Source organism: Melanerpes formicivorus, unplaced genomic scaffold (genome assembly GCF_026170545.1).
Source record: "Melanerpes formicivorus ecotype bairdi unplaced genomic scaffold, bMelFor1.0.p_v2 SCAF_16, whole genome shotgun sequence".
NCBI classification, from domain to species: domain Eukaryota; kingdom Metazoa; phylum Chordata; class Aves; order Piciformes; family Picidae; genus Melanerpes; species Melanerpes formicivorus.
In genome coordinates, this window is record NW_027142368.1 from 6238933 (window position 1) to 6254076 (window position 15144).

At 39.6% G+C, this 15144-nt stretch overlaps 1 protein-coding gene across 7 annotated transcripts in view; it reads left to right on the forward strand.

Annotated features, from left to right (window-relative positions):
* Window positions 1-15144, forward strand: part of KIAA1549L (KIAA1549 like) — a 113195-nt gene that overhangs the window by 67514 nt on the left and 30537 nt on the right. For all 7 annotated transcript variants that reach the window (XR_010988498.1, XM_068147892.1, XM_068147888.1 and 4 more), the window contains exons 11-13: window positions 2696-2859; window positions 8443-8633; window positions 11716-11843. Coding sequence is in view for 6 of the 7 variants with exons in the window: in XM_068147892.1 (XP_068003993.1) it covers window positions 2696-2859; window positions 8443-8633; window positions 11716-11843 (483 nt within the window). In the remaining variant the exon portion in view is untranslated. The remainder of the gene's footprint in view (window positions 1-2695; window positions 2860-8442; window positions 8634-11715; window positions 11844-15144) is intronic.

Sequence of the window (15144 nt, forward strand, 5' to 3'; positions counted from 1 at the left end):
CCCCCTGGTGTGGGTGGATGCAGACAGCCCTGTGTGCATGCTTTCTCACTCACAGTAAGCAAAAGATGTGTGAGGTTGTGGTCTCATACAGGTGCCCCTATGGCTGTTACCTGCCCTCTGTCTCTGAGGAGTGGTTTAGACCTAACCCAGGCTGGGTGGCCTCTGCTGTGTAGATTACTGGTGTCACGTGTGTGTGAGTGCCACTGCTCTGTACAGGCACTTCTGTGTTGCCTTACTCACTGCAGGAGTGGCTATTCTAATAGAGGATGTCTGCTCACTGCATGGAGGTTGGACTAGATGACCTTTGGAGGTCTCTTCCAACCCAAACCGTTCTATGTTTCTATGTTTCTATGTTTTTTTTTGTGAGTAATAACAGCTCAATGTGTGAATTTCCTTTTTAGCTAACTGAAATTCTTCACATTGCTAAGGTCATCAATCCAGATATCATTAAAATTGTATAGTGGACTACAGTATGGATCTCCTTAGTGGCTGAACAGTATGTAGAAGGAAACCCCCTGGTGCCATTATTTCTTTCTGAAGGAGAAGTAGTAATTGCATATAATGGTGACAGGAAAAGAAGGGAGCACTCTATGTGATGTGTCATGCAGGGGCATGTGATTGAGGTAGACTGAAGTGTGATATAATTTCCAGAGAATACACCATATACTGTACCTGATCTTTGATTTGATCATTGTCTGTTACTGAAAACAGGATGTCCATTCCTGCTTCCATAAAGTCTAGCATTTCTATATAACTTTTTGTTTTCCATGAGAGTATTTCTTTAATGTCTTTTTTAGTAAAGCATCTGTAGGAAATCCATAGCAGAATCCTAGCCCTTTGTTCAATGTTGTGATTTATTTGGATAGTTAGGTAATTGTGACATCTGCTTCTTATCATCTAACTTTGTACTTCCATGGTCTGATAAGGCAGCCTTGTTCATCTGTAGATTTCCATACGAATTAAATATGCACAAAATACTATATGAGAGAATATACAGAAATTGAAATCATGACCCCAGGGAACTGAGATTCTGAAGTTAGAGGATTTGAAATGAGGGAGGCAGTTATATCTTTATACCTTATTACAAAGAAAAAAAAAATCCATTTCTTTCACTTTAGACATGGTATATGCAGTCTGTCTTTGTAATCCCAAAGAAAATACTTTGTGTGCACTGCATTTTTACTCATTATAATTTCTATTATAGCAGAATGAAATGTTCTGTACCAAAAAAGCAGTAAAAAAAGACATCTACCCTCAGGACCTCATAGTCTGGTTAGACAAGACAGATGAATAACAAAAAGTATGGATGTTCCTGTTTTATAAGTGAGCAAAAATAAAAGGCTTGGTTCAAGATCCAAAGTCTTATTGCATTGAGCAAACTGTGGATTGACATACTCAAGGTCACATTGGAAGCTGGTAACTGAATTAAAGATGTAAACCAGGATTCCTAAATGTCAGTCCTATTAGCCATAAGATCATTGTTTCCTATCCATTCCCTAGAAAGAAGTATAGATTTTCAACAACTGTTTGCTGCTCCTACAGCAGTAATCTATAATTAAAGTTATTGTTATCTGATAGAGTTCGGATTCAGTTTCCTTTCCCACAGCCCCAAACTAAATGTCAAAGTCAATAATTTAGAATTATGCAGGTCTCCTGAAAAGTGAACCTTCATTTTGGGCAATCCTTAAGCAGGTGGCTACTGTCGCACTGCACACAAGATATGTACCTGATGGTGCTATTTCTGCATCACTCTATGAACTACATTGGCTTTGCAGAAATTTGTAGGTCTACAAAGAAAGTAGGCTCAAGCTTCACATGGACTTTCAGCTGACGTTTGTAACTACTACTGAACAAGATGATATGTATTTGAAGTTTGAATCTGTAAGATGCTGAGTGCCTCTGACAGCTAATAAGCTCAATGACATTTGAAAGCACTAGTCCCCTAGGAAATAGAGAAGGCTGCTTTCCACTGGTATTCTCACAATTGCCTGTCCATGTCAGCAACCAGTGGCATAGGAAAATAACTAGAGATAGCATGATGAAATGCACCCCTTTCCCTGATGTCATTATTAATGTATCTGCAAGTATCTCATAATTTTCCCTCCTTCAGAAATGACAGATTCATTTTGGCCTTAACTATGATAAAGTATTTCTAGAGCACAAGAGAAGAATTTTCTTATTGCCTGTTGATATCAGCAAGAGCTGTTAGTATGCTTAGCTTCACTGTTTTTGAAAAAGCAGTGCCAGTTTGCTGTTGCTGAGCCAGTAAGTCTTTGAGCCCTGGTATGGACCCCATGTTTATACTTCTAACACACATGGTACCTTACTCTGAGCTGGTTTTCTGTTTGAAAAATGATTAAGGATGTATTGCTTACACTTCTTGTTGTTGTTTTTTATTCTGTAAATGAACCATTGGAGTGATGCCTAATATGGCATCTAACTTGACTTTGGGAGTTGATGGCTGCTTTTGCAGCAGCTGGCTGTAACTAAGAGAAGAGATCCCAGGGATCTGTGAACTGAACAGTGGTGCTGATTTATTTATCTATTTTTCCCTTAGGGAATACAAAAGTATAGCTGGATTTCTTACAATCATTTCATATTCACTATTTTATGGGGACACTTGATTATTTTGGAAGCAGTTTAAATCGTGTGTGCACAATGAAACTTACAAATGCTGATCTGCAATTTCCTGTAGCTGTGGTGAAGAACCCCCCAAACAACCTGTGGATCATTGCAGCGGTGCTGGCTCCCATTGCTGTGGTTACAGTTATCATTATCATCATCACAGCAGTTCTGTGCAGAAAGAACAAGAATGACTTCAAACCAGACACCATGATGAACCTGCCTCAGAGAGCTAAAGTGAGTGAACAATTTCTAAATCCAGGATGTCTGCGTGCTTTCTAAGGTTTTAGCTGTGTTTCTCTGCTAGATGAAGGATGTTTGGAATTGAGGTGGTGGTTAGACACAAGTTGAACCTTTGCAATTCTCTTCAGTTACCCTTCTGTTTTACTTGGGAGTCATTAACTTCAACTTCCAGCTTGTCCCCTGCTGTGTAAGTAGCAGTGATGGAATAACTGTTACACAGCGATGTAAGGCACTTAGCTGTTAGGGCAAAGTGAGCTTTACTCAGGGCAGAAATGGGATGTTATGCTTAGACCTGAGCAGCAGCATATATACTGTGGGACCTCAATCCCACACACATCACTTGACCTACTCCTACCTACTGCAAGTAGCAATGCCTGAATGTCTGGGTTTTGGCAGCAGATCAGATTTAGTCCTAACCAGAAGCTCTCCACCTAACTGCTAATCCAGAAAATACAGTATTTATTTGATTTTTTTCCCCTGAAAATTTCTTCCACTGCTAGATGTTTTGATCTTTCTAATTTATTTGTGGATGTTGGTTGGGTTCAAACAATTATTTTCCTTAGAGCTACTAACCCATATCAATTGGAAGTTGTATTTTCTAAATCAAATGTGTTTCCAGTTTGATTTGCTGTCTCTAACAGGAAATGTCATAGAATACTGATTTGGCTTCATAATAAAAATAGTCTGCCTGCTCAATCCTGTTCTTAAATGGCTCTTAAACAGGGCCACCCAAAGGTAGGAGGTTTTAGCCTGTGGTATGTAAGTTATACTGTCCCTTTGCCCTGGCTTTGTGGTTCTCCATTGGCATGAGATAGAAATGATACTTTTTTTCTTTGGTTTCTTAATGCTACAGACAGCAGGATTATTGTGATTTCAGCTCACTTGCTTCTGCTGAAAAATGTGGATTGGAGGGAGAGCGGAAAGAAGGCATAATGCATATGACAGCTCTTTTTTCCTCATCCTAGGTTATTTGCAGATGGGTGCAGCTGATGCCAGTTGGAAAAAAGACATTTGTATCAAAAATGATGTGAAAATAACATTTCCATCTTGGTTCCAGTATGCTCATCCTATTTATCTAGTGTTATCAGACTAGTATTATGGCTAGATCAGTGAAAGTGAAACAAGCAATATCACAAACACAAGCAAAAATTTCTACCAACGCAGTGATATCATATAATGTCCCACTGAAACCTCTAAAAAGCAAACCATGCTTTATTTGGGACTGTTGCAAATACTATGCACCTCTCAATTTTTCTTATATGTAATCTTAGTCTCAGCTGAAGGACAAAATGAGACTAATTTTTTAAGTTGTTTTGACCTAGCCATCTTTATGGGATGCTTTACAGCTGAGGAAAGTTGCTGTTTATAAAGAAAACACACTGCTGCTTGAAACCACAGCACAGAAAACAATTTGAAAGTGTTTTAATATTTTAATCCACAGTTGTCATTCCAAAAGAATGAGAAAACTGAATTTTTACTTTTCCTGAGAATTCAGGTTTAATCAGGCTATAAAATACTGGGTCAGGTTAAAACTTAGTCAGGTTACAGCTGCATCAGCAGTCAATGCCACCAGATGGGAATTGCATCTGCAGAACAAAATGATTGGTGCTGAGCTCCCAGCATCCGCACTACACTTGGATTAGGAGATGTTCCTGCAGGCTTGCTCGCCTTTGCAGCTGGAGTGCAGGAGGTCCACTTCTAGAGCACATTCCCCCATTTTAGTATATTTTGAGGTTCCATATAATTTAATCTAATTCGTGATATAGAAAGTCATGCATTTCAAAATGAAAGGTAAATGGCTTTCTGTTTAGTTTCACAATGATGACTATTGAAAATGTTCACCCAAGTCCAGTTTTGAGAGTAGGCCATGGAAGATAAATTCTGCAGTGAGATTGGCAGCGGACTGTTTTCATCATTCCTCATTTCAGCATCTGTACTTAAAATAAGGCTAAGAAATCAGTTTTGGGAAGATGATAAAATAAGGTAATTTGAAAAGAACAGTTTTAGTTTATTCTTTTAATTCCAGCATTAGGGATATGAGGAATAGTGGTTACTAGATGAACTCAAATTGCCACATTTCATGTAGTATGGCAATAGAAGCAGCTGATGACCACATATCAGTCCCACATAGAAAATGGGTGTGTTACATCTCATAGCTTAGAAAAGTACCTGAGACTGCTTGATTAATGCTGAATCTGTTCTGTAAGTGGAGCCACAGCAGACTGATTTTTAGTCTAAGCAGCAGCTTTTAGAATTTGTTTCTCTGCCTTAGATTTGCTTTTAAATCACTGGAGGAGTTTTGTGTTACCTTTTTAATATCCAGCAAACTGTATAGAGAGGAAAAGAGGGTATTATGGGATATGCGTAGCTGGTATTGTGCCACCTTATGTGTTTGGATTCCAAAAGTCCTGTTCCAAGGGGACTGGCAGTGCCGAGCTGCCTGTTCATTGCTGCAGTCCTTTGCTGCTGGGAGCAGTGGAGGCTGCAGGTCCTTGCAGAGCAGAGCTGCCTGCCACGTCCCTCCAGAAGCTCTGTCCCGTGCAGTGGGACAGGATGCACGAACGCAGCTCCGAGGGGTAATGAAACGTTTAACCTTAAATATCCTTCTGTAGCGGGGGAATGTCGTGTAACTGAACAGCAGCATTGCTGCCTGTGCCTGGTAATTAAGGAAGGACTCTTGTAGCAGACTGAAGGTTAAGTAAATGAAGTTTAAAAAATGACCTCTCATATGTAGTGCAGTTTATAGTGCTTGCCTTAGGAATTACGTTGCTGTTCTGCATTGCCTTAGCAGTCAGGGACATCTGTACTAAGTTGCAGGGAAAAGGAACTACTATCATGATTTTCAATTGGTTTTCCAGTTGGAACAAAGCATAAATTCCAGTGGGTGAAATTCTGATGGGAATTAATTTTGATCTTCTTTCAGTGCTGTTTTTATTTTGAGCTATTGTTTTTGCTTTGAGGTTTTGGATAGATGTTAACTTTTCCCTGCCTTGCTTTCTAATTCACAGCATGTTTGTTTCAAGGTTGTAATCTGATTTGTTGCCTTTCCTTTCTTTTCAAGCATGAAAGAATAAGCTTGCAGGTAAACAGATAAGATCTGCAATCTGAGACCCACAAGCAAAAGTAAATACTGCAGGACATGAGAAAACAACCACTATCAATTTGATAAAGGGCATGGAAAAAAAGATCAGAGGAACTGTCTGTGTACAGGGGAGGGCCTGATCATGCCTTTTTTTTTTTCATTCCCCTTTTTTTCCACCTAAATATCAATGTTTGTTTAATGATCATTATAAGGAAAAAAAGTCCCAGAAACAACTCCCTATATTCAGTCTGCCCTTTGCCCAGGCAACGTAATGTGGTGGGCTTGTAATTAATTTGTTATTTCAAAAGCAATATTTAAATCCTAGCCCTTCAGTCTTTCTCACTATTTTTGCCATACTGGACATCTACTCTTGCAGTGCTTCAGCAGTGCCTGATTGTGATTTAGTCTTGCCAGTTCCCTTCAGGGGTGGTAAAGCCATCTGCTCCTGTGGGCTTTTACAGAGCAGGGTTCCAAGATCAAATTTTATTTAACGCAGTATGTCTGCTGATGAGGATGGCTTTCTCAGCTCTTCCTTTATTGCAATTTGAAACTAGACATGGTGGTAAGTAGATTAAAATAATCATTCATTTTCTTCCTTTGTCAGATCTGCAGAGTTCTTTAGTACTTCTCATGTTCTGCTGCTTCTGGACTGGTTTTGTTTGGTTTTGGTTTTGTTTTTTTACTATAAAGTATAAGTTGTAACTTCTGCTCTTTCAAAGGCAGGGAGGGAGAAGTAACTGACTTAGCTATTCTGTTAGTCTTGACTAACACTTAATATAGACAATAAAGTTAAAAAACATTATTTTGTTGAAAAACAATCCAGAATGCTGTGAAATAGTTCTTTCTCGCTGTCCTTCACACAGCTTCTCCTTCCCCTTTCATCATTTCTTTCCTTTCCTTAATTTCCTCCCTTAAGCTAATTTGGTGGCTGCTTTGGCGGTTCCCTGACTTCAGAGGGGGAAAAGTAGAAGGCTCTGTCAGGGGCAACGCTGTCATGACTTGCCATGAGGTGGTGATGGTGAATTGACATTTCTCTGATATGTTGCAAGTTTCATTGTGATACTGTGCAGAGATGTCTGCTCTCCCAAACCAGCATTAGCCCAGTGAATGTCTCCTTAGTGCACTGGAGCTGCTATTGAGAGGAATACTGAAGTATGTGAGCTCATTAGAAATCATCAGCCTCAGCTCAAACAGGAGACTGGGAATATGATGCAGATCCCCATAACCAAAAAGCATGTGTTTTGGTTTTTGTAAATAGAAAACAGCTCCATTATTTTTCAACTGAGATCACCTATGATTATTTGTGTTTTAGCTATAGGCCAGATTTAATAAGGCACAGAGTAAGAGAAAATGTTCTTTCAGAGCTGATCCTTTTTCAGTATGATCAGCAAATTTTTTATGCAGCTGATTTTCTTGCAGAACTAAAATATTCAATGTCAATGTGATAGGAACCTGAGAGAAACTATTCAGTTGTTAACTGTTTTATTCTGATGTGTTTCTCAAAGGAGGGTTAAAATCACCAGTGCTCATCTTTTGAAGTGTTTTATGGTGCTTTTTTAGCATTCTGCCAGTAGTCTTTGTACTTCAGGAAGAGTATCCTTGCAGTCTTCGATAAATTCATTCAATTAAGTATGGCAAGAATGTTGTGTTCCATTTTTTTTCCCCAAATGTGGTCAGGAATTTATTTGAGTAATTTATTTTTCATTTTTTCCCCTTTTCTTTCCTATTTTTGCAATAAAAAATGCAATTTGCAAAGGTAAGGTTTGCATAAATGCTTTAATTTTTCCATTGAGAGAATCCACCTTTTGGTGGCTGCTTTGCCCAGAAGGCATGTGTACGTTCTACTTGTTCCTTACAGAGGCAGCAGGGAAAGCCTGGCTGGGCTTTGGGGTGGGAGAGGCTGGGCACAGGGCCCTCAGCTGCCTTGCTGCAAGGCTCTTGCAAATGCTGCTTCCTAAGAGAAACAAGTGAAGTCAATAACAGCCTTCCCAGTAGGCAACTGGCAAGGCAGGAGAAATATAATTTCACTGATGTGAAAAAGATCCTTTTGCCTGTGAAACTTTATGTGCCTTTTTTGCTTTGTCTTGATTTGGAATAAATTACTCCCACCCTCTTAGGAAACACAAAGGGTTTTGTCAGAGAAAGTTTTCTGTTTTCTGTATGTTCTTATTCTTCTCCCTGCTGTGTTTTTCTTCTGTATGCTCATTATTCCATTGTCTGTTAAAGGAGTTTCCAGGGATGTTACAACAGGGTAAAGAAAGGTTAGCCAAGATCAGTTTTATACTAACTAATCATGTTTAAAAACAATAAATTGGTTTGTTGTTGGGTATTCTTATGGCAATCTAGATATATTCACATTTCTATTCTGTCACGTAATTAAAGAAGTTAAGGGGTGTTGGAAAATGTTATAATGAAGTGGGAATTTTATGTTCAGATATGATGCATGCTGGAAATGTATGTTTTCTGCTCCCCCTCCCAACTTTTTTTTTTTACAGCCAGTACAAGGCTTTGACTATGCCAAGCAACACTTAGGTCAGCAGGGAGCTGAAGATGAGGTTCTACCTGTAACTCAGGAGACTGTTGTACTTCCACTTCCAGTTAGAGATGCTCCTTCCTCTCAGGAGAGAGAAGTTACTCAGGATGGGAGCACCATCAAAACTGCCAAATCCAATGAAACCAGGAAAAGGTATGGACTGTTGTGTTTCTGTGGAGGGGTGGAATAAGGTTTTACTTCATGTCTGCCCTTAATCATCATCAGAATAGCTGAAGGTCGTTATTTCTTATCTTGGTCACTTTAGACAAGGAGAGCAGATTATCCCTTTATCCCAGCTGTTTTGCATGCTTCAAGACCATTTTCCCTTGACCTGCTCTACTTGAAATTAACTTAGAGGGTTGTCAGCTTTTTGTTGCTGAAGAATAATACCGAAAGGAAGAGAGGAAAATAAAACTGTGAGCTAAAGAGCCTACAGACCAGAGGTAACAGCTGTTGTGCAGTTCACCAACATTACACAGTCCTTGCCTCTTGAAGGGACTTGATAACCTAAATTAGTAGTATCTGCCTAGTGCAGAGAAATCCTGTAGAACATCAGATCTTCACAGCTGAGTCACCTTGTTTAGTATTTGTCAATGCACAATGGTGTTTGCCCCTCTGCAGTAATGGAAAAGCTTAGAAAACTTGGCAAAATATTGCGGTATCCTCTGCGGGTTCACACTGCAGCCATCTGCAAGAGGTGCCGTGCTGGAAGGCATCAGGCCACACAGCACAGGGCCGGAGGACCTGGTGCTGCCGACCTTCCCATTAGTAGTAAGATTAGGTTTTCCTTACAAAAAAATGGAAGCAGAAGGATACTGGGCTGGTATCTGGTGTGGCAAATTTCTGTGGTTGTGTAGTAAGTCACCTGGAATATGGAGAGAGCTGTCTGAAAGGAGTACTAATTGAGAAGAGCAAGCCAGCTGAGAACTCCCCTGGTTCCTGTGACCACTTCACTGGGTTTGGATGTAAACTGTTATTCTGCCCTTTAATGTTGGTGGTGTGTTGCTCACACCATAAATCACTCTAATCATGACAGTCTGTGTGAACCAAACAGCACTTGTTCCTTTTGAAGTCTTCTGTCCTCTGATGAAATGACAAATGGAAGATGACTGTGACACCAGCTGTGGTTGCTGGTGCTGGACCTTCATAGGTTAAGTAATTGCTGAAACTGTTCTGTAAAAGATTTCAAAGCCTCTCCATTGCCATGTGTAAATATGGACACAAAATGTAAACCAGCACTATTAATTAGTCCTCTAACAAAAGTGATTAATCACTTTGCTCAGTCATTTGAATGAGCACAGAAAGCCTCCTCTGGTTAACCTGCAGAATTTTAAACAAACTTTGGTAAGTAAATTTGATGCAGGAATTCACAGGGAAGTTGCTCTCATTATAAAGTATGTTGAACCTTGGTGCCTTTCTAAGCAAATAACCAAGAGCTGCTTCAGAGCGACGACTTGAGTAAGTGAGAACATGCAGAATTTCAGACTTTTTCCATTCCCAGGAGCTGTGTCTGTGGATGGAATATAATAGTTACCGAAGATGAAGAAATATTTCTTGACCTTTATGTGTTTGCTCTTTCATCCAGGCTACTTTGCAGCCTGGAAAGGTCAATTTAAATCAGACTGCCATGAAATGCCTGGTAACCGATTGGAATAGCTTCTCTGATACTACCTCTGAAGGAAACTTCACAGTTAATAATACAATGGCCACTTAAAAAGGATGAATATTCAGATTAGTGGCTCCAGAAATCACTGTGCAAGCTGTCTGTGTGCACTTCTCTTCCTTGTTCCCAAGTGGAGCAAATTTTCATCAGGTGTTGTTCTGTCCCTGGACGAATATTTTTCCTGGGTTGGGATTATTCATTACTGGTGACAGAGAGGTTTATAGGGTAGAAATGCTACTTTTCAAGAAAATTTATACTTAGTAGCAAGTCACAAGAAAATTCTGAGGCTGGGCTGAGCTGGGTTATGTGCTAAGTTCTCCTAAAGTTCTGTACCTCCAAAGAGCCTGTCTCAAATGTTATGTATTTCCACCTTCAAAAGAGAGTCCCTAAGAATTACTTTCCTCATGCTTGTCCCTTCCTGTCCGGTCCTTGAGCACAGTAAATGCTCCCTGCTTACATCAGACAGGACGCTCAGAACTGGAGGTAAAGGAGTGTTTCAAGCTGGCAATGTAGTGTTGGCAATAATTTACAGGGTGGTATTTATAGTTGTTTTGCTTTAATGCCATTTTCTGGACATAAAGCCATTGTGACAGCAATAGAACTTGAACTGACTTTTTTTCCTTGCTATTAAGTCCATTTTTCTTTGCATTATCCTGTTGTTGGCTGTGACAACTCAGTGACCGATCAGAGAGGTCCATGAGGATCTCTGTGAGTCCTGCAGATAGTTTTCCCCATTGTGGCAATTTTCATGTGTAGAAACAGTATGACACCTTGTCTAGATGTGGAGTAACATCTGATTTAACATTTTCTACTTTGGCCTGTTTTTCCCAACTTGTGCATTAGGATTTGAGTAATTTGCCCACCCTGAAAGGGAGAGAATTTCTGCTGAGAGCTTGCTCTCAGTGCAGTTCTGATGCTCATTTCTGTACTTGTTCCTTGTTGGAACTGAATGCTCAAAGTGGTTCTGCTCTACTCCACCTCCTCACCCTCTGCAGGGATCAGTTTCAGGGAGAGGATAGACAACAGCTCAGTAAAGGAAGCATTTTTCTCAGGAGTTTCAGTGAATAGTGGTATTGACTGAGCCATGTTATGTGGAAAAAAGAATTTTCATTGTGTGTATGTGTAAAGTGAGTGAATTTTGCATTGTGGCTGACAGAACAGTTGAGCGTAAATGCAGGCTAAATGCTGAAGGGATTAGTTTAGCTATATATATAAAAACAAAAGGCTGCTTTATTTTAGCTGCATAAATGACACTGAATTGATAACAGGATTTTTTTTTTTTTGTCCTCTGCAGTACTGTTTCTGTCATTGTGGGGGCTGTGCATGAGAAGTGTTTACTTGTGATGCCACTAAGATGCCCATCAGTCCTGAGCTAATGGAGAAGTTGTTTTCTCCTGTGTTGCTGTGCTCCTGCCTTTACCATTTTTCTGGGTGCAGTTTATGTTCTGTCTCCTTTTGGTACAAAAACAAACTTGAAAACTCAGTGATGCAAACTGTGCAAATGAAATAACCTTGAAATGAAGTTTACAAGGAAGAACTTACATCCTCCCTTGTTGCTATGGTTACTTGCAGCCGGTCCCCAAGTCAGAATGGCTCCATCCTCAGCAATGGGTCCGGAAAGCCCAGCTCCAGCCGGAGCTCCCTCCAGAAAGTAATGGCACCGCAAAAAGTGACGAAAGATGAAGGAAGGAAGAGAAATGGTGAGAAGTGGTTCTTGCTAAAGCTGCTTGTGGTCACCCCTGTAGCTCTACCTACACAGGCACCAGCTGTATTGAAACCATCATCCTGTACCTTCAGCAGTACTTAGGCAGCTTCTGTTTGGAGCTGCTTTTGGTTTATGGTGGTTTTTTTTTGTTTGTTTTCCCCTTTACTGCTCTGTTTCTCAACCTCATGTGAAGCAGTATGGTGTTTGCTTTGTATGGGCCTTTGCAAGTTCTCTTTTTCTTCTTCTTCTTTTTTCCTTTTCCTTTTCCTTTTCCTTTTCCTTTTCCTTTTCCTTTTCCTCTTCCTTTTCCTCTTCCTTTTCCTTTTCCTTTTCCTTTTCCTTTTCCTTTTCCTTTTCCTTTTCCTTTTCCTTTTCCTTTTCCTTTTCCTTTTCCTTTTCCTTTTCCTTTTCCTTTTCCTTTTCCTTTTCCTTTTCCTTTTCCTTTTCCTTTTCCTTTTCCTTTTCTTTCTCTCTTTCTTTTTCTTCTTTCTCTTTCTGCTTTTCTTTTCTTTCCTTTCTTATTTTTTTTTAAAACCCCAGTAAACTAACAAAGACATGATGCTACTTAGTAGGTGGACAGGTTGTACAGTTTTTTGCCTGTGTAGAGCTCTAAGATATTAATTTCCATTACTGTTATTGCTAAGCTGGCCCAGATCTGATGAAGAGATTTAACTGGGTAAAAAATAATTTGAGAAAGTGAGACCTACAGAGCTTTAACTTCCCATCTCTTACCATCCTCCTCATACCTTTTTGTTGTTATTAACAGTCAGCTTTTCCTAATGCACCTTGGATGTCACACCATGTGTTTTTCACATGCCCTTGGCTGATGGTGGTGACCTCGCGACTTGCTTTTCTTTTGTCTCTCTCTCTGCCTCTTTCTCCTGAGTTATAGTTTTGCTTCCACATCAATATTTTTCATATGAATAGAAATACTGTGGCTGAACCAAGTGATCACTTCCTTTTCAAAGGAATTGAACTGGATGTGATCATGTCAGTTGCTGTCAAGAATATAAGCCCATCATTATTTTAAAAATGTGTGGATGGAAGAACTCAGGTAAAGAGGGAATCTTAATGTAGATCTTTCCTCCTTTCTCCAGTAAGTCATCTGAATAACTTTTATGGAACATTCTAATGGAAAACCTGGTATCATATAATATAATCTCTTGATGATAATTATGCCTAATACTGAAGTGCCACACAAAGGCTTTGCTGCATTAGCAGGAATACGGGGAGATGCAGAGACAGATACAAAGCACCACAGATGGCCTCTGCTCCATGCAGAAAAATCATACTGAGAATTCGTGTCCTCTGCTCTTTCCATTCATGTACCAGCGAGTATTGCACCTTGTGGGGACTGTATGATCGATGTAAGTGTAGTAGTCTGTAGTTAAATCAGCTTCACTAAGGTTTATCACACAGAGAACTGCAGTTGTTAATCTGTTGTGTTTGTCACCAGTACTGCTTTCTTCTGACAGACTTGTCACTTCCCTGATCACTCCAGACCTGTAATGCTAAGTATTCTCACTAGTTGTTCTCAAAGAGGTCTGTTGGTTTCTTTTTTCTTTCATAGACAGCATAACAATATTTCCATAGTTCACTGTTTCAAGGGTCATAATTATTTTCTCAGCCATTCAAATGTAGCTCATTTTATGAGACAACAATATTTATGGTTTTCAGAGCTAAAAGCTGTAATTTATGCTGTTGGTTTTTTTTCCTTCTCTACCCAGGAACCCTATTCAAATACTGTGTCAAGTGATGTTTACATGTGTAGGCAAAATAATTGAGTAAAAGTGGTTTTTTTGGTTTGTCTCATTAGGCTTTAAATCTTTACAGAAAATTGCTAACAACTTACAGTTATTTGACTAACACCTAACATCCATTCTTCTGATCTGAACTGCTTAAAAAAGCCTGTCAATGCACTATAAGGGAGCACTGATCCTTTATTTGAAATCTGAAAGTCATTATAATTTCAGCTTCTTGCCCACTTAAAAACTACTAGTACAGAATTTATACAAAATATGGAACAGGGAGGCTGTTTATGTCTGAGCGTTCTGACTTTGAATGAGCTTGTGCTTGAAACACCTTAGCTGCAGACCCCTCCTGGTAGAGACTTCAGCTGCTTATAGAGGAATTTCTTTCACTTAGCTGCCATGGCCCTACAGAGTTTCCAGGCACAGATATAAAGAGGGATAAAGAGTCCCTGGTAAAGAGACAGGGACTTTTTCACTGTAGGCATATCTTTTAAGATATGTTTAGGAGATTTTCCTGAAATGACCCTTTCAGAACAACTTCTGAGGAGGAAGATATGGTCACAGGAGATGAAATAGCCTGCCCCTTACCAGAGCTGGCCCCACATTTATTCTCATATTTATCTGCAGGTATGTTTTTGGCTTACATGATCTGAAATATCTATTGAAATTAAAACAACAAAACCCAAGGCACCCATTACTGTTCATTGTGGAGCTCACGCTTTGTTCCCCAGTGCTATGATAACACACACTCTTGTCATCTCATATTTTGTTCTTTTTTCAGGGTTTTATCTATATCCAGGGCGATTAGCATCCACAGAGTATGTTGGCTGCTCTTCCTTCCAGTTTAAGAAAGAAGCTGCTTTTCTCCTACTTGTTTGTCTGAAGCTGCAGCGGCTCTCTAGCTTGGTTGTAGGCTGACAGCTCTAGTGCGCATGTCAGCAAAAGCAGCAGCATGTTTTCTGCTTTGAAAAACAGCATCTTAAAACTGGAATGAATCCCTTGATGGTCACATGTTTGATTCGGGGACTCCAAGTTAGAATGGCTCATTAGTTGCCATAGTTACAGACCAATTTTAGATTCTATTTCTTGCTGACATTTAGTTACACAGAAAAATGACAGCACTGGTTGTTACCTCAGTAGATAAACTCTATGTGGCTTGTATCAGAATTGACTCCAAATGGAGTATGTCAGGGCTGAGAGTGTACAATGTGAAACCATCACAAACTGACAGGCTTGGCTTAAGGACCTCATGATTTGGAGGATCAGGAGAACCCTTCAGTTGAGCCTTATTTCTAAGGCAAATATGAAATATCTCTTTGTATTACACTGTGATAAACCTTGGTAAGAGACTAATTGTTTTTTCTCATGTTCTTGGAAAACACTTAGCAGTATTTATTAGAGAGTTTCCTTTCTAAAAGTTGATGAACTGCAATTTCATTTATTGGGGCACTTTAAAAAAGACTTACTTATTTTTTTTAAAGAGCCCACTCACATATAATAGAGGACTGTGAGATGAATGAATCAGCCAACAGAGATATTGGCAGT